Genomic DNA, 19,425 nt, shown 5'->3' on the forward strand with positions numbered 1-19,425 from the left:
ACTAAAATGCTAATTATTTATAGAATATATCGAAATAATAAACAGGTATTATAATATAAAGACCCAGCTGCTGTGCCTATGCAGTTCAGTTCGAGCAGTGGGTGCACAGTCCTGAGAATATATATATTTAACACAGATAACTGCCAACACCCGCTTCCCCACCCCAAATGTAGGTGTTCTTCCCACCCAGATGTCCCAGTGTTGGTGCACTGTTGGGGCCCTTGATGCAGGTAGCGCTACCCGGGGAGACAAGGATATATTTATGTTGATATATTAGTGAAGTACCTCCTCTTTAGTGTCTTCAGGCAACTCTGGGATGCTGCCCCTTTAACCTCCTGGCTGAGAGTAATAACTGTCTTCCCACACAGATGTCTGTCTGCAGCTCTGCTTTCACCTCACTGGTACAGGATGCAGGACTTGGACGCTCTGGGTACTTGCAGTCTCTCACACTCACTCAGGAACATACAGCACCATGCTGTATTCTCTGCACACTTCTACTTCAATGTACTGCTTGGATGTCAGCAGTACACACACTAAAGGCAGCAGGCTTATTTCAGGCCTAATTACAGGGAGGACAGTCTGTCTCTCTTCCTCCTTCACTCCCCTGCTTAGCTCTGCTCTTCCAGAAGTTTCTTCCTAGACCCTCTCCTCTGATAGGCTGAGAAACATTCTCTAGCTTAGGAAAACTGACATATGTCCCATAGAGATACTGATTGGCTCAGAGGAGACAAGTAACCTGGTGCTGGAAGGAAAGGTCAGTATCCATGACAACCCAGCTGTAATGTTATTAGACAAAATAACTGCACTGGGTTACACCCTCCGCCTCGAAAAAAAATATCCTGCCTCCCACTGGCAGGAACAGAACATCCTAGCAAAGTATAAAACAGTAAAATACAACATGGTACGTGATACACGAACAGCGACTTAGAACAGTAAAGCACTCTCACCAAGAATTTCGGTTAGGGTGTGCAACACATTTATCAATTTATTGTACATGGGTTGGGACTGAGAGTAGGTGGGTTCCCCAATGTTGTCATATGTTAGAAACCTCGGTGGCCTTCTATTTCTCCTGCTGCGGCCCAGATTCCTCTGAGGAAGTCCTCTGGTGTCTTCAGCACAAGGTCTTCCCCTTGCACTGTTGGGGAGGGGTCCAGTCGCTTGAGGCTCTGGTTCTCCCATAGTACTTAAGTCTCTTTCAGAGGAACCTGGGACAAAGCTAGGGCTTTCAGGATTCAGAGAATTTGGAGGAGAATCGTGGACAGAAGGTTGGGGTAAAGTCCACCAGTCTTGTTCACAGCCAGATTCAGCAGCTCCTCTGCTAACAGGAACAACTCCACTAGAACCTTCTCCAGGGTCAATTGTTGATGGAGGTTGCATACTAGGGCCCTCATTTCCATTACTCTGACTATTTTCAGGAAAAGCCACAGGTAATAAGTGATTCCTGTGCCATGCCTTTATCCGGCCTTCAGGCCCCTTGATTCTGTACACGGGAATCCCTGGGATCTTGGAAACAACTTCAAACAAGATGTCTTTCCAACGGTCAGCCAACTTGTGTTTTCCTGGAATGCCTAAATTTCTCAGTAGGACTTTGTCTCCAGGCTGAATGTCCTTATAACGTACTTTAGTATCATACCTTTGCTTGTTATCTTCATTCAGCTTGGCTGTGGCCTGCTCAGCCAACCCATAAGCCTTTTGTAAGTTCTCCTTTAATTGCCTGACATATCGGTAGTGAGATCCATGGTTCATTCCATCTGAGGACACTCCCAGACGGATGTCAATGGGCAATCTTGCTTCTCTTCCAAACATCAAAAAATACGGGGAGAAGCCAGTGGATTCATGCCGTGTACAATTGTATGCATGAACCATCGCTTCTACATGCCGACTCCAGGACCTTTTCTCACAATCTTTAAGTGTCCCTAACATATTAAGCAGAGTTCGATTGAACCTCTCAGGAAGAGCATCTCCCTCAGGGTGGTATGGGGTCGTTCTAGACTTTTCAATCTGAAGTAGCTTCAACATCTCATGAATAAGCTTACTTTCAAAATCTCTACCTTGTTCGGAGTGCAGCCAGTTTGGAAACCCATAATGTACAAAGAACTTTTGCCATAATACTTTAGCAACAGTGGCAGCTTTCTGATCTTTTGTTGGGTATGCTTGGGCGTACCTAGTGAAATGATCAGTAATCACCAAAACATTGCTGGTGCCAGTAGAATCGGCTTCTATGCAGAGAAAATCCATGCAGACTAAATCCATGGGGCCCGAACTCCTAAGATGGCCCATGGGTGCAGCTCTGGTAGGTAGGGTCTTCCTCTGGATGCATCTTCTGCACCTCCGACAATACAGCTCTACAGATTCTCTCATTCCAGGTCAGTAGAAGCGATCTCGTATCAACCCAAAGGTTTTGTCTACTCCTAAGTGGCCATGGTGGTCATGAAGAGACCTCAGGACCATCCCTCTATACCTTTGAGGTAGGACTAATTGTTTCCTGCCAGGATGATCATGGTATTGTATAATACGATACAGGAGTTTATTTTCAATATGGAATCGACGCCACTCCTTCTTAAACTGTTGTTGTAGCTCAGCGGGTAAATCATTCAAAAGCTTAAGATTATTAGTCTTCACAGCTCTTAACAAACGACCAACTACAGGATCTTGGTTCTGGGCTTTTTGCTTTTCCTCTATTCGAATCATGGACCACAGGGGAATTGTGGCTGGAAGGCACATAGCCTCTGGAATGGCTTCAGGCGTACAGCTGAGAGAGTCTATACACCGCAACTCTGAGAAATTTACCCACTCATTTTCCACTGTTGAGGTTTGGCAAAGGGCTCTGACTCCTGGGCCAGGGATCTCAACCCACTCCTCTTCATCTCTCACTGCAGGCAATCCAGGTCGTTTAGATAGAGCATCAGCCCCCACATTCGTTGGTCCTGCCTTGTATTTCAATGAAAACTCATAATTGGATAACGCAGCTAACCACCGATGACCTGTAGCATCCAACTTGGCTGTAGTCAAAATGTAAGTGAGAGGATTGTTGTCAGTTCGCACCTCAAACTTAACACCATACAAGTAATCATGCAACTTCTCCACAATAGCCCACTTAAGGGCAAGGAACTCTAATTTATGTACTGGATAATTCTTCTCACTTCCGGTTAAACTCCGACTGATATAGGCCACTGGCCTAAGCCCTTCAGGATATGGTTGGTGTAGGACACCCCCAAGTCCTTCCAAACTCGCATCCACGTGTAAAACATATGGCTTGTCAGGATCAGCATAAGCTAGAACGGGCGCCTCAGTCATCTTCTGTTTAAGAAGCTGAAAAGCCTCTTCACACTCTGAAGTCCACTTTTCCCCAATAGGGTCTTTGGGGTGAAGAATTTTTCGCCCCTTTTTAACAGGTTCCACTTGCAGAAGATTGTGGAGACTTCGGGCTATCTTGGAGTAGCCTTCCACAAAACGCCGGTAATAGCCACAAAATCCCAAGAAAGAACGCAACTCCTCAATGTTACTTGGCTTGGGCCAGTTAACAACTGCTTCAATTTTGGCAGGGTCTGTGGCCACTCCTTCAGCGGATACGATGTGTCCAACATATGTAACTGAATTCTGAGCAAATTTGCACTTATCTAATGAAAGTTTGAGACCTTCAGCCTGTAAACGATCTAACACTTTCAGCAGCCGCTTTTCATGCTCTTCGGGATTCTTTCCAAATACAATTATGTCATCCAAGTAGACCAGACACTCCCTTGGATTCAGATCCCCTAATGTCTTCTCCATTAGTCGTTGGAAAGTGGCTGGAGCTCCGGTTACACCTTGTGGCATACGGGTAAATTGGAAAAACCCTAAGGGACAAATGAATGCAGTCTTCTGCTGATCTTCTTCTCTCATAGGCACTTGATAGTATCCAGACCGTAGATCTAAGACACTAAACCACTTGCTCCCGGTTAAGGCATTCAGGAGGTCTTCTATCCTTGGCAGTGTATACTGATCAGGGATAGTTCTCTTATTCAATGTGCGATAATCAATGCACAGGCGCACTGAACCATTCTTCTTTCTCACCACGACTATGGGAGAAGCATACTGACTTCTGGACTCACAAATAATTCCAGCCTCTTCCATTTCTTGAAGTATGTTTCTCACATCTTCAATATCTCGAGGAGCAATTCGTCGGGATCTCTCACGAAAGGGAGCAGGATCATTCAGCCTAATGCTATGCTGGGCACTTTTGGCACAGCCCACATCCATATCTCCTGTAGAGAAGGCCCCTTCTCTGGATCTAAGAGCCTTCAACAGTCTCTCTGTCCATTCTGGGGATAGGTGGGACCCATCCAGATTGAACTTTAGGTCTCTGGAAGAATTTTCTTCACAATTTACTGTCAGCATAGTGAGAGGGGTTATCTCTTCCAGAAGGTGGATAACTCCCAACTGCTGACAATGATCTATACAAATATCAGTAGCAGATCGATTGAAGACAGTTACTGCAAATATGTCGATCTTCTGACTTCTCCAGTCTTTCACTTCTGGCATAATAGTCCAACCTTTAATGGAGTCTTCCTCAGGAAGGGATTCCAGGCAGAACTGACAATCCCCAGAAAACATACCTTCTCCCAAGACTGCAACAGCTGTAACAGACTTAATTTCTCCAGGCTTTAGAGAAACAGGTTGGGGACCCCAATAATGAAACTGTCCAGTTTGGGTCTCAAGAGCCAATTTATGACATTCTTGTCTCAGGGCTGGTTCTAGTTCTTCCATCCTTTTCATATAGACATCTCCCATTTCCTTAAGGTAGGTTTGCAACAGACCTCGAACCATGTGAGTGTTCGTCCCAAGTATAATGGGAATACCAGGCCGACCTAGGTTTGGACACACTAAGGCTTCAACATCCATAGGATACACCATTCCAGTGTCCAGCTGAGGAATCACAATCTGCACCTTGACGACTCCTTCGACAGGATAAGCCTGGGAACTCAACCCCCACAACTTGACATCATCTGCTGGCAAGATAGGTAAATGGCTTAGATGCTCATCGTAGAATAGACGGAAAATTATAGTTACTTGGGAGCCTGTGTCCAGCAATGCTGAGGCATGAATCCCTTCAACCATAAGAGATATGAGAGACTTTGGGCCTATCCTAATATCTGTAGACAGTTCATCATTACTTTTACTAGGTAGCTTTTTCCTTTGCTTCCTTTGCTTCTTCTTCCTCTGACATTTAAGCTCTGCAGGACTCTGTTCAATAGTTAGGACTTCTACATTAGCAGAACCAGCCTTAAGAGGGCATTTACTTAGCAGATGCCCCTTTTGTCCACAGTTGAAACACTTAAATTCTCTCCTTTTCTCGGGCTGTGGCCACGCTCTAGGAGTCTTCTCTGAGTCTTTGGGTTGAGCATCCACTTTCTTTTCCTTGAACTCAGTTTTCCGTTCTTCCTTTCCAGAGGCTTTGGTGTCAATTCCCTTTTGGCTAGCTGCATAGGAGAATTCCTTCTCAATGGCTTTAGCCTCCTTTATTAGATCTGAAAAGCTAAGGGGACCTCTAGATCGCAACAGAGCAGTTAAGGACATAACTCTATTATCCTGTGAACGAGTCCCTCTAAGTACTTGTTTTCTTCTGTATGCATCAATTTCACCTCGAGAAATTATCTTCTTTTCAAACAGCTTACCTAATATCAACTCTAAGCGAACCAAATAAGCAGGGAGTTTCTCCTTTTCTTTCTGGATGGTATTATAGTACTGAGTACGTAGTTCATCCTCTGTATCATCATCTCCATAGACTTCATTCAACACCTCGATAATATCATTGGCTGTTGAGTCAGGGTATAGCAAGAGATGATGTCTCACTAATTCCAATGCTGGAGTTTTCAAACCTTCAATGATTTGTTGACGTTTAACATTCTCAACACAGGACCACTCTTCTAACATCTGGACTGCATTACTTTTCCAGGTAGAGAAATCCTCCTCACCTGTGGGCACAGGCATAACACCGGAAAAGGTTTTCAACTTCCTGTAGTGCTGTTCATGAGATGCTTGTACAACACTTTTAGACAGCTGAGCCAGTACTTCAGTTAAGGATGGACTTGTCTCATTTCTGTGAGTAACAGGGGTGGTATGATACTTCTTTCGAGATCTGTCTCGCGTGGGCAGCTTAAGATGCTTCCTTACAGTTTCACTACCGCTCTCACTGTCACTATGGATTTCGGTATCAGAGTCGGGGCTGAAAATGTTGTCATTGTCCCCATCGTTGACTTCACCGTCATCGTCGCTATTTTCATAAGCGTAAATCAAAGGACTGCCAGGTATATGTGTCCCTGGCAACTGTATACACATAGGACCATCTTCCTTGTTCAGAGGTCCATAGCCTCTTACTAGAGCCACAGCCAATCCTGCTGTTTCATCCTTCCGGGTCTGTACTAGACGAAAATGCTCTAATCCTTGTATCTGTCGAATGGCATCATCAAAACTTTTTCTTTTTAATGCAAGAGGTATATTGCATATAGCCACAGCCTGGTTAGGTGGAATAGATTTTCGCAGTGCCCATTCCCGAACTTCTAGGGAGTTGGGGTACGAAATGCTACTAATAACTCTATTAACGTCCCAACTCATCTCAGCGGTGCCTCCATCTGTAACCCTTTTTTTACCTTGCTCCGCTGCCAGGCTGGTAGTTACATATTGCAGTGACGCTGGTGACAGGAAACCTGAGCCTCCGCAATTGCTGGGAGATCGGGACATCTTCTTTCTTTATGCAGTGCCTCCACTCAGTGATTTGTACTATGTTGAGTAGGGGAACCCACCCACTGAGAAATGGCCCCTTTCACACAAGAAAATAACACACACAACTAAAATGCTAATTATTTATAGAATATATCGAAATAATAAACAGGTATTATAATATAAAGACCCAGCTGCTGTGCCTATGCAGTTCAGTTCGAGCAGTGGGTGCACAGTCCTGAGAATATATATATTTAACACAGATAACTGCCAACACCCGCTTCCCCACCCCAAATGTAGGTGTTCTTCCCACCCAGATGTCCCAGTGTTGGTGCACTGTTGGGGCCCTTGATGCAGGTAGCGCTACCCGGGGAGACAAGGATATATTTATGTTGATATATTAGTGAAGTACCTCCTCTTTAGTGTCTTCAGGCAACTCTGGGATGCTGCCCCTTTAACCTCCTGGCTGAGAGTAATAACTGTCTTCCCACACAGATGTCTGTCTGCAGCTCTGCTTTCACCTCACTGGTACAGGATGCAGGACTTGGACGCTCTGGGTACTTGCAGTCTCTCACACTCACTCAGGAACATACAGCACCATGCTGTATTCTCTGCACACTTCTACTTCAATGTACTGCTTGGATGTCAGCAGTACACACACTAAAGGCAGCAGGCTTATTTCAGGCCTAATTACAGGGAGGACAGTCTGTCTCTCTTCCTCCTTCACTCCCCTGCTTAGCTCTGCTCTTCCAGAAGTTTCTTCCTAGACCCTCTCCTCTGATAGGCTGAGAAACATTCTCTAGCTTAGGAAAACTGACATATGTCCCATAGAGATACTGATTGGCTCAGAGGAGACAAGTAACCTGGTGCTGGAAGGAAAGGTCAGTATCCATGACAACCCAGCTGTAATGTTATTAGACAAAATAACTGCACTGGGTTACACCTATATCTTACATTGTGACACAGTTGGCCGTTTTCATCCAATTGCACTACCATGGTGGAATCCACAACCCAGATATTCCACTTTCTACGTAACAGTTTATTTATTTAGTCTTTACCTGCTCTCCACGCTCTCTGTTGGAGTTGGAGCAGACATTTGGTGTTTCTATTGCTCTCTATACTTCTATTTGGGTCACTTAAATCATTGTTTTGGATTTCAATTCCATCAACATACAGCAACTTAGTACTTGACTAAAACACACTTCTCTCTTGGCTTGTATCACCATGGTCCTCTATTAGATACACTATATGACCAAAAGTATGTGGACTAATTATACAGTTTAGGTGTTTCAGCCACACTCACTGCTAACAGGTTTATAAAATCAAGCACATACACATGCCATCTACATAGACAAACACTGGCAGAATGGGTCATACTGAAGAGCTCAGGGACCTGAAACATGGCACCTGTCATAGCATGCACATGTAGCTTGTAAAAACCTCCGGTCCTCTGTAACATAGCTTAATACAGATTTTCAAACAGCTGCACACGTGCCACAGATCACTATGCGGAATGCTAAGCGTCGGCTGGAGTGGTGTAAAGCACATCGTCACCGGACTCTGGAGCAGCTGAAAGTCTGATGGGCGAATCAGGGTTTGGTGGATGCCAGGAGAACACTACTTACCAGAATGCATAGTGCCGACTGTAAACTGGTGGAGGAGGGATAGCGGTTCGGGGTTGCCTTTCAGGGTTTGGGCCTCTTAGTTTCAGTGAAGGGTAATTTTAATGCTACAATATTTTAGATAATTGTATGCTTCTAGCATGTAACACTAGTTTAGGGAAGGCCCTGTTTCAGCATAAAGGTTTCACTGCACAAAGCAGGGTCTATAAAGACATGGTTGGATGAGTTTGGTGTGGAAGATCTTGACTGACCTGCACAGCACCCTGACCTCAACCCCATCAAACACCTTTAGTATGAACTACATCAGTGTCTGACCTCACAAATCCTCTACTGGATGAATGGGCAAACATCCCCACAGAAACTCTCCACAATCTTGTGGAAAGTCTTCCCAGAAAAGTAGAGGCTGTTATAGCTGCAAGTGGGGACAACTCCATAGTAATGCCCATGGTTAGGGAATGAGATGTCCAAAGAGCTCATATAGGTGTCATAGTCAGCTGTCCACATACTTTTGATGATATAGTATATTCCACCTTAAACTCAACCTAACACTTAACTTTCTTGCCCCCTTCCTCCCATCTCCACTCCTGAAATACCCCGCTATATACACTCATCCATCTTGAAATCATCTTAAAAAGGTTTCACCAATACATCTGCAAATAATGTTAGTTCATGACACAGATAATTAAAATATAACAACGACTTGTATCTATTAAATACATTAATCTAGAATAACAGATTATATAGTAATGTTACTAAGGCTATTATTTAGTTATAATAAAATATAATTAGAGCACTCTTGGTGCAGTTTTAAATCAATGAATTATTTCTGATGAAAAAAAAAACATTAGTAAATGGCAACAAGGCTGAAAAAAAAACCAAATCCACAATGATATATTTTTTAAAGATTTTATTAGGCTCACTTGCAAAAAGATCCAGAACTTTTGCATTTTCTGTGCTTAGTAAGCAGCAGTCCATGTTCTGAATATTACAGAATTCAAGCATTATTAGAAAGTCCAGCATTGATAAAATTACTTTTTGGGTTAATGTATTACAGTATCTGTCATCATGCAAAGATTAATAATACAAACAGTATTCATCTAAGGCAGCATAGAAATAAAATATCAAAATGTTGTTGTTTATCTGTGATGATCTCTGGAGAAAGAATGATATGCATATTGTGTAATATTTCTTTGGGGGGAAAAGTCTCCATTAACTATCAGGAAGAAACACTCAAATATAATTTACTTTATGCACAGAATTACATAGTTTCTTGGAGATCACTTCCCAGAGTATACAAAAGGGAAAAAAAATCAGTTGCTTTGTGAAACTCATTCCCACTGCCTATTTATCAAATATGTTTTCAGTATATTTCCTTTTAACACCTTTAACTTAAGACACTCATTCTTGAAAACCATATCCCATTTAAGCAACACAAAATTGTTAAATTACTCACTCACGCAAAACTATCTTACGTGTTATCTGCTAAATGTAACTTTACAATATAGTAAAATACCAAAATATGCTTGATCCCTTGTACCTGTTAGGGAGACATCATTTGTTGGTTATTATGTTAAGTATTAGTGCCTTTGTGTATAATTAAAGAGTCTAGTTTAGTGCAACACATTTCAAATTATTGCTAGAACACCACTTGTGGTAGCTGCTGCTACAAAAAAGTGAACATATATTGTATTAGACTCTGCACAGGGTTCACACGTAACAGACGTTACCTGACACGTTTCCATCTGTACCTATGTTTTGTAAAGCGGTCATACACAGAGGAATCTGGACCACAATCACCAATTCTAAATGTTCCTCAAAAGAAAAAGGACAATACAACAGATAAGTCGCTGATTCCAGTAATTCAGTACCCTTAGTAAACATTTCCCTCCCGTTGTATTTTCTGATGCCTTCTTTATAATTTATGACAAATACATATAAAGTTAAGGAGAGGTACACATTGTAAATAGGATTTATCATATTCCATACTAGAACAGGGACGCAAATAACAATTAGACAAACACAATATATCCAAAAATAGGCACTTTGGTTTTTGTGCTTAAGACAACAATAATTAATACAAAACCACAGAATATTGGGTCAATACACACCAGTATTTAAATCAATGGAAGCCATTTGCAATCAGCAGACGGTTGGTTGTTGCCATGTTGCTACTTTTGATTTTCAATTATTGATTATTCTGAATTTATGGAAATGTCAGACACGTAGCACATTGATTTTGCAATTGGTTAACACATTTGTACCTGGAATTCTGACACGTGGAGGATATCAGTCAATACCATCAAATGTCAGTAGCTAGCGGTCTACAAATAACGATTGACCATTGGAACATCTACCAGCGTCTTTTATTGTCTTTAAACAGTGTGGGCTCTTATTTTCCACTAACAGCAAAACATCTCAACAGTGACCACATAAAGACAGACAGATAATGATGTCATCACATACTATGACTGGCTGAGACCCTAGACAGAAGCAAGTGATTGTAAACCAAATGGCCAAAACATATTTGTAATATTAATTGTAATTAAATAATAGTTTGTGCACTACTCCCACATTCTATACTTATACTAGGGTGAGCATGAACCTGTGGAAGATGTGTCACCTGGCCTGCTGGTCCCAAGTCTACCTGGCATGATTTCCTGCTGCCATTCAGTGGGTGCAACAAAAAGATCAGATAAACAGACTGTAGTCCAAGATGATCCGACAAATAGAATGAGAATATACAATGATGTAGTTTCACACTGATGCCAAAACACAACTTGCAGCCAAATTCTAATGCATAGATATTTTAATATTCTGTGATCTGCTCCCCTGTGGCCTTCAGAGCAGTATTATACACACAGGTACATGTACCACAAGATCCTTTTTTTGTTCCTCTTTTGTTCAGTCAAAAGAAACCAAATGCTTCTAGAAGTGGGAAAACTTGAAAAACAACAAGAACAAACAGCTGGAGCAAATTCAGACAGATTCTGGAACAAGCCCGCAGGCCAAGACAGAAGCTACTGCATAGAGCTGAAAAGGGGACATAAAGATGCTGCCAGAGCAACCATTCCCTGTCTTTAAAACTCAGCCCTGAATACTGTATATGGCGTAATTATATATATATATATAAATATATATATATGACACTTTATCAATGTCAGCCTGCAGCGGGAGCCTTGATGTCTAGTTTGCATGGCACCTGCTGTCGTAGTAGTTTCAACCTGGAGGTTTTGGAAAGCACTGAACTGGCGCTGATTTCCTACTCAGAATTTTCATAATAACAATAACTGAAAGGCGTTATTCAAAACAACAAAACAGCCCTCAGTATGGCCTCTGCTGTATACAAGTTTATGAAATCTAAAATATACCTTGACCAAGATATGAGAAATTTTACAAGCAAAATTTTTAATACAAGCATTAAAAGCATAAAACACCATCTACCAGCGAAATAAGTACATTTTAGCAAAATGACAAAATAAAAAAAAATAAAAACAAAGGTGCTACCCTTTTTTAACCCCTTAATGACAAAGCCCGTACATGTATGGGCTCAAAATGCATTGTTTTCAATGGGTTTAGGGACTGCCCATTGTCCTTAAGGGGTTAAAAAAAATAAGATGGGGATTGAAAACTCATATAATGTTCTCGGAGGCCTTGTTGTCACACACAGGTAAACAATCTACAATATTAATATAATGGTGTTTGACATTATCCCCCGTCAGGGACACGTTCTGACTCCAGGGTTGTAGCTTGTATTATAATGGACATATTGTCTTTCCCACCACATCCGTTTAAAGTGGAGGTTATGACATTATGCCCCAGAACAGAGACCTCCTTGGGGTAGGTTGGGAGGCACTGCCCTGGTTCTAGCTTAAGACATAATACACTACTGGCCCTGGCAATGTCATTAATGATGCGTGACCTACGCCAATATTAGGTTTACCAATGGGCTACGATAACATTGGCATTTGCAATACCTCAGGCAGTAAATTACAAAATAGGAGGAGAAGGAAGAATCATAGTATAAATATTATAATAATAATGACAACATATATCACTTAATATTCATTAAGTGGAAGTGCAGTTTTAAACAAGAAAAATTACCACCATGTGGTAAAGTTTATTAGCAGGGCTGTCAAGTTACGCCACCCGGGGCACATTCCGCTGCCAGCAGTGGTTTGAACTAGCGAGTATCAAAAGCCAATATTCTTTCAGAATTTCACCTCATAAGTTGGCAACAAAGTCTAAAACAAATCTCAAATGGAGAATAGAATACACACAAAGAAAAGCAGGAACATACAAGAAGAAATTCATTCAGCAATCCATCAAGCATGTATTCTTAGAAATAAAAGCAAGCTGGATATATATTTTACTTCCAGAATTATCCATTATTATAAAGAAAACATGCCTTTTCTCTTTATATAGTGGTATAACAAAAAAATGAAATAAAAAGGGGGATTATATGTTCTCTCAAAAAGCAGAAATTCTACAGATTTAATAAAATGGGTAAATGGCTCTCCCATGCTCCCATACAGCATCAGGATAAAAAAAAATGACATGTCCATATTCATCCATATTATTGATATGCGCTACTACTGGTTAACGTATTAAGTGCTGGGCCTTTATAGCCCTGTCTTGGACAAGCTTCACGCTAATACAAGCAAAATGCTATTTTCTGTAAGAGCGCCCCTAACCTCTAGTCTAATTGTTAAACCCCTGCCCCCTGTCAGAGATTAAAGTCCTATGTAAGGAAGTGTTGTTCTCCAAATAGCAAGAGAGAAACAAGGAGGATATCGGAGTCAAGTGTTTCTAGAGCCGACGGTCTAGAGCAGTGCATGAATCTCCAGGTTCACAAAGCATAGCGGAGGCTTCTAGTTAAAGGTCCAAATGTGGACCAAATGTAGACATTACACATTGATTTGTGCGCATGAGTGGTCAGATTTAAATACTGAACCGGACATACATCTGACATGCTCCGTTAAATTAATCACTAGGTAGGCCTCACCGGACACGGATGTGCGTTATTAAAATGTTCCGTGCAGACCACGATCACAGGCTGCGTGCGGCTGTCCATTTGTGACATAGCAGCCATGCTCTGAGATGTGAAGGGACAGTAGTGAGGTGAGCAGACGTATTCCAGAAGACAATGGATTGCTGTAGTGACAGCAGTCAACAACAAAACTGGGTGCAAAACTGGCACCCAAGACAAAAATAAAACAATAACATAGCTCTGTACAGAAGAAAAAGTACAATGGAAGTGTCCCATTAAATATGTTATCCATGGATTTTACACTCACCGAATCTGCGAGAAGATTTAAAGTCGACAAGAAAACTGTTGAGGTATTAATGTTTTCCAACAGTCTGCCCTCTTTGTGTATTTCTATACAGGGTTGGCATATGCCATAACCATTGATTTACAAATACAGCAAAGTTCTTCTTCCCCAAGGAGACCCTGGTTAGTAGCTGTAACTTGGACAGTCTAGTAATCTCTGGGCAGTTACCTCCACCCTGTGGCAAGTCATACTCCCATGTAGGCCACCACACCCTGTCTGTGGGCTTCATGATTTGATTGAAAAAAGGCAGAATAGATGGGCCCATTGGTTTTATTGCTCTGTGACTATTTATCTGTATGGGTAAGACTGTCTATTTAAGGCACAATGTATTTAAAGCTATATCAAGCATGAAAGGATATAACCCTCTATAATCTCAACAAACGTGTAACATTAATGCTGGTTTTGAAATGTACAAATCTCATCATCGTATATCATACACAGAAATATTGTAACACAGCAGTTCCGAAGAAGAAGTGCAGTCTGGTCCCCTCAAAAATACAACTGCGGTCTCTTCTTCACCTTGTGTTTTAGTGATCCGTATCGTATCTGCAAAACATTATCATGAGAAATCTAAGTACATGATTGGAAATAGAAGTGTTCTGGTTTGATATCAAGTCATACATAACAAAATAAAACACAATAAAATGTGTATATATATATATATATATATATATATATATATGTGTAGGTAATAAAAATAAAACCACTAGGAAGCCAATCTTTACCCTAATACAAAATCTTATCATTTTGTATGTTCTGTTACTAATATTAATTTCTAGTGTTTGATATTTTGTTTTTAGTTTCTTGAACCTAGAACACATTACACTGATTCTGAAATGATTTTTCGTGTATTAAACCTTTATAATGCCCAGACAGACAGTGATGAGTGCTGTAAAGAAGCTACATGTTACCAAAGAGGTCTGTTTTTATCTGAAGGAGAATGGAGACTAGCCAGAAGACAAGAAATGTAATGCTTTCAGTGACTCGTCACATTCGCATAACCAGACAGAAATGAAACAATTAGAATCATAGTGAGATTTATAGAGAGTCAAATGAAAAACAAGCAATGTTAAAATATAACTAATAAAAACACGGTGCATCCCGACATACAATAAAAGACAGCATTTGCAGTTTTCATTATGTTCTAATGACAGATCCACCGCCAAGAGGTACTGAATCATTGTGTCTCCTAAAGGTGCAGTGAGTGTTAATGCATCCAGGGCGACTTGCTCTCCTGTGCTACTGATGATTTAGCAGATGTTACAGGAATATAAAATGTGCTGAAGCCGACTATGGAATTCTGCAAGGAATGTGATATATCTTCAAATGGTGTAGCCAGTAATATTTTAATGCAAAATGAAATGATGAATGAGTTTAGGCACTGACCCTGTGGGTGGATACCCTTTACAGAAGTACAAGACCAACTGATATCACATGAACACATAACGGAAGTCAGTTAATGAGCAAAAACCCAGGACATCAGTGGCTTCCCAGATCAAATCACTGTTTTGTTTCGCCTATCATATTAGTACCTATTCGTTACTTCATTCTGGTACTTTGTAATGAATAGTGTTAGCAGGTTGCTGGATCGTCTCTGTGTGTCATACCGCATGCGATAGGTAAGGCAATGCATAAACTGGCGATAAAGTCTAAATAATAATTAAAATAGTAAAAATAATTAAGTGAGGACCTGGCTGTGTCCCGAATCTTATTGGTTTTCTGCTGTCTTCTACATAAGTTGGTGCAGACACTTGTATATTTTCGGTGGCTGCTCCTAGGTTAATGGGCATAAGCCACCCCCGCTGCTGTAGTGTGGAACATGATGGGAAAAGCTAATGAAATTGCTAAGGTCTTGAGACCCTAACAGAGGAACCATCGCTCACTGCATTACCTCCCGTGTGTCATGCGATATAATGACAAGTGCTGCAGCTGTAAATAACATTCGAAAGCAGATGTACATAATGTTTAAGTGCATGCATTCAGACTCTGGATATAGGCAAATTTACATCAACACACAGTAACGGTCATAACACGGTCAGTATATTTAATGAATGGGTAGTGTTTGGGGAAAAAGGAAAGGAATACAATCAAGAAGCCTCAGTGTGTATGTTACATATTAAAGCTCAGCTTCGAGGTTTTTACCTATTTAACTAAAAATGAGGAATTTGCCCGTCGCAGATCGTGTTTCTCACTCTCATCATTGTACCTTTTAGATGAACGTTCCCATCAATAAATGAGGACATTGGATTGATATAAGTGAATGCTACTGGTATCACCTGTGTTTGCTTTGGTTTAACAAGGGAACTTCACCGGATTATGTCAAAACAAACAATGTGTATCAATGCATACAAAAATATTACCTCTTTGCGTCCTTTGATCCCTTTTACTGAGCGCACACTTTGGGACCTCCGAAGGCCCTTCTGTGAATACATTTCATCATCCGAATGAGCCCCTTCTGTCTCTTCATCTGTTTTATCATCACCAGAGTCTTTTCGGAATGAGCCGTACACTAGGTTAAAAGAAGGAATGGGCATTAGTATTTGGTCTAGCCGATCAAACACTTTTTGATTCAAAATAAGGAAATGATTTGGTTTACTAAAAGCAAATCTGGTAGAGCCAGGACTGATACAATGACAAACACGCAAATACCCTACTATTGTACTGTACTGATATGATTTATGAACATAAGTGAAAAAAGCCAAATGGTGTGTGAACAAAGGTTTGCAAGTGCAATGTACAATTGCCATAGGATAGACAACATCAAATCAGCAAGGGAAGTAAAATCTACTATAGTACATATATATATATCTGTTACGAACTTGTGAACATATAGTTGCTGCTCAGCTGCCTTCATGTCCTCATTGGTAACTGCCTACACGTAAAAAAGCAATTATTTACAATGTCAATATGTCAGCAGTGACTGCACTTCTCCCCAAGTAACATGAATTAAATACAGTTTAATCGGATTTCTGACATCTTCCTGTTTGCCAATCTTTACATTGAGCGGAAACTTTGGAAGCAGTGGTTACTAACTTGAAATGAAGGGAAGGAGAGGGACTCATGAAACAGACCTTAAATTATAAGGGCAGGATTTTAAAAAAATAATAACAAATAGGCATACAAGTTATAACTCCAGTGCTCGGAACACAAATATGTTTGTTTGTTTGTGTCCATAATTTTACACCATCTTAGAGAAAAAGGGCAAGGGGTTGGTCTGGGAAGCAGGGCAACCCCAACCAGCCCACTCCCGGCTTCCCAAATTCTTCAAACCAGGTCTTGAATTGGTATAAGTGTGTTAGGGCTGTGCTAGGCTTTTGGGTAAGTGTGTTAGTTTGTGTTAGATATGGCAGAAGGTAGGGCTTCCAACTGGCTTTATTTGCTTGTTGGAGGACAGAGCAGTGCGGGAGAACATGCATGCTTGATTTAACAAATATTATCGGAAGGAAAGGACTTGTTGAATTTGGAACAGTGAAACTTCCAGAAATGAAAGATAAAACAATGTTGGCGGCCAACATTAACAGAAGCAGGACAAAAGTATTTTGGCTGTGAATTTTAAACGTTTGTATTTATATAGTATTCATTTTTATACATAAGCATTAAATTCTGTTTTGTTCTGCATCAGTATCAGTACAAAGAGTGATTTACATCGCTATACACCACAAACGGGCCTTTACAGATTAAATATTTTCAATGAAGCAAGCAGCTTTACTAAAACACTGACAGTAGCTGCTACCCGTCTCCTGGTAGGTAGTAAAACCAAATGTACTTGTTGGGTTACAATCAGTGTGTTGGGGTGAATCACTTCTAGCCTGGGGCTATGGGTTTTAATAACTTTCATCTCTGGGCAGGGAACCAACTCTCTGCACCTCCAAAGCACAACCTGGACTAGTCTTATCCCCGATCACAGCCACACGCCCGGGTGAAGGAGACAGGGGCAGCACACCCTAGAAAGTGACCCACGTTTGGACCTACTTAGCATGTGAACAGAACACTGCATGAATAGCCATTGGTGCACCCATCTGTGTCTCAGGATGCATTTCATTTTGCTAGGACTACTCTGTGTCAATGGCAAGATAATCAAAAACATTAACCAAATCTTTTCAATATGGTTCCTTACAGCAGGGCTCGACAAACTCCGGGAGTCAGGTCACCATGGCGACTATAAATCAGTTCCTAGCACTTTGGAAGCTGCTTCCTCCTGCATGGCTACAGGGGGTGCCAGGCGGGCACAGGATCCAGACCCCCAAATTGTGACCCGCGGGGGAAGAGAGGCAGCAGCAGGCAGCTCACGCGCACTGCAGACAGGTCCCCGGGATGCAATAGGTAGAGGGGGTAGTGTATGGGTATATGTATGTATGTAGTGTTACAGTCAGTGTGTTTGTGTCTATAGTCAGTGTGTGTGCTGTAGTGTGTGTAGTTCTAGAGCCAGTCTGTGTGTGTGTGTGTGTGTGTGTGTATATAGTGCCAGTTAGTGTGTGCACTATATTGTTAGAGTCAATGTGTATTTGTATAGTGCTAGAGTCAGAGTGTATGTGTGTATGTGTATAGTGCCAGAGTTAGTGCGTGTATATGTATGTATATCTATATATATATATATATATAGATATATACATAGTGCATGTGTGTAAGTGTGTTAGATAGTGTGTGCATGTGTATAAGAGTGTGGTGTTAGCATGTGTGATGCTTGAGTGTGTAAGTGTATGTTAGTTACAATTTATTTAGCAATTTAATATTAAGCAATTATTAATGCAATTTGCTAGTAATTTAATGTATTATTACCTTATTAAATGTATCAATTATTTATTAAATCGATCATTAACATATATTTGCCAAATATTTTATGTATTGAAAATTGTTGGTTTTTTTTGGCTGGCTCCTAGATCCATTCCAAATTTGTCAACCCCTGCATCACAATACACTAAAAGTTGAGCTCTGAATTATGATGTCAGAAACCCATGTTTCTTTAACTCACTTGGTAATCAACCAAAAATAGGTGAAGAGACATAAGATGAACGGTTGCAAAGGCATGTAGTCGGACCTCGAGAATCCTTAGAGCTTTTTTCTTTTTAAAGTTTCTTGTCTATTGTATACATTTTGCTGTTCTTTACAATTATACAAAATATTTTTTAAAACCCTCCACTGGGTGGTGCCCACATCCTTCAAATGAATGTTGACCTCAAATCTCGCTGTAACGTGGACATCTGGGTTGCATTAATTCCTACTTCCTGCCTCCACTTAAAACAAACCTTTTGTACATCACATGTTATGAATGCGCAAATTATTATGAAATGTCCTAGATTATTTGGATTACAGCGGCCATATGAATTGTTTTACATTGACCGTCTCAGTGGTCAATGCAGGGATTAGTTTAGATTTTTCCATTACTAGCATTATAATTTGGGCAATTTAGCTAAGGTTCTGACTTAAAAGCACACAGCAGAATCTACAAAATCTCTTTTGCTTTATTCCAGATGTGTTAAAACGAATATTTTCTGTGCCTTTATTGTGGAGAAACATTTTTGCTGTAGGCTTGGAGCCGCAGCATTAAAATTCCTCCTCCCTGTGTATTGCAGTCATGTTCCAGAGCTGAATGATTTTCCAATCTACGCTGGCTGAAATCTATTTGTCTCCCCCCTTTTTTTTTTTTTACATGGTACCAAAGCTCATGAATTCGCATCTTTCTAAATTGTATTCTGCTACAGCAAAGAATTATTTAATATTCATCTGCTGATACAGGGTGAATTCCATTAAGAATCAGGTGTTGGCCAAACAAA

The 19,425-nt window shown here is 40.8% G+C and overlaps 1 protein-coding gene across 1 annotated transcript in view; it reads right to left on the bottom strand.

Moving 5' to 3' along the window:
* Positions 1-13,905: 13,905 nt before the first annotated feature.
* The window catches only part of REEP3 (receptor accessory protein 3), a 68,250-nt gene continuing 62,730 nt past the window's right edge, over positions 13,906-19,425 (bottom strand). The window contains exons 7-8 of the mRNA XM_053450511.1: positions 16,012-16,160; positions 13,906-14,197 (exon numbers count right to left, since the gene is read on the bottom strand). Of these exons, the coding sequence (XP_053306486.1) occupies positions 14,141-14,197; positions 16,012-16,160 (206 nt within the window). The 3' untranslated portion in view covers positions 13,906-14,140. The remainder of the gene's footprint in view (positions 14,198-16,011; positions 16,161-19,425) is intronic.

Source organism: Spea bombifrons, chromosome 11 (assembly GCF_027358695.1).
Source record: "Spea bombifrons isolate aSpeBom1 chromosome 11, aSpeBom1.2.pri, whole genome shotgun sequence".
NCBI lineage: Eukaryota > Metazoa > Chordata > Amphibia > Anura > Pelobatidae > Spea > Spea bombifrons.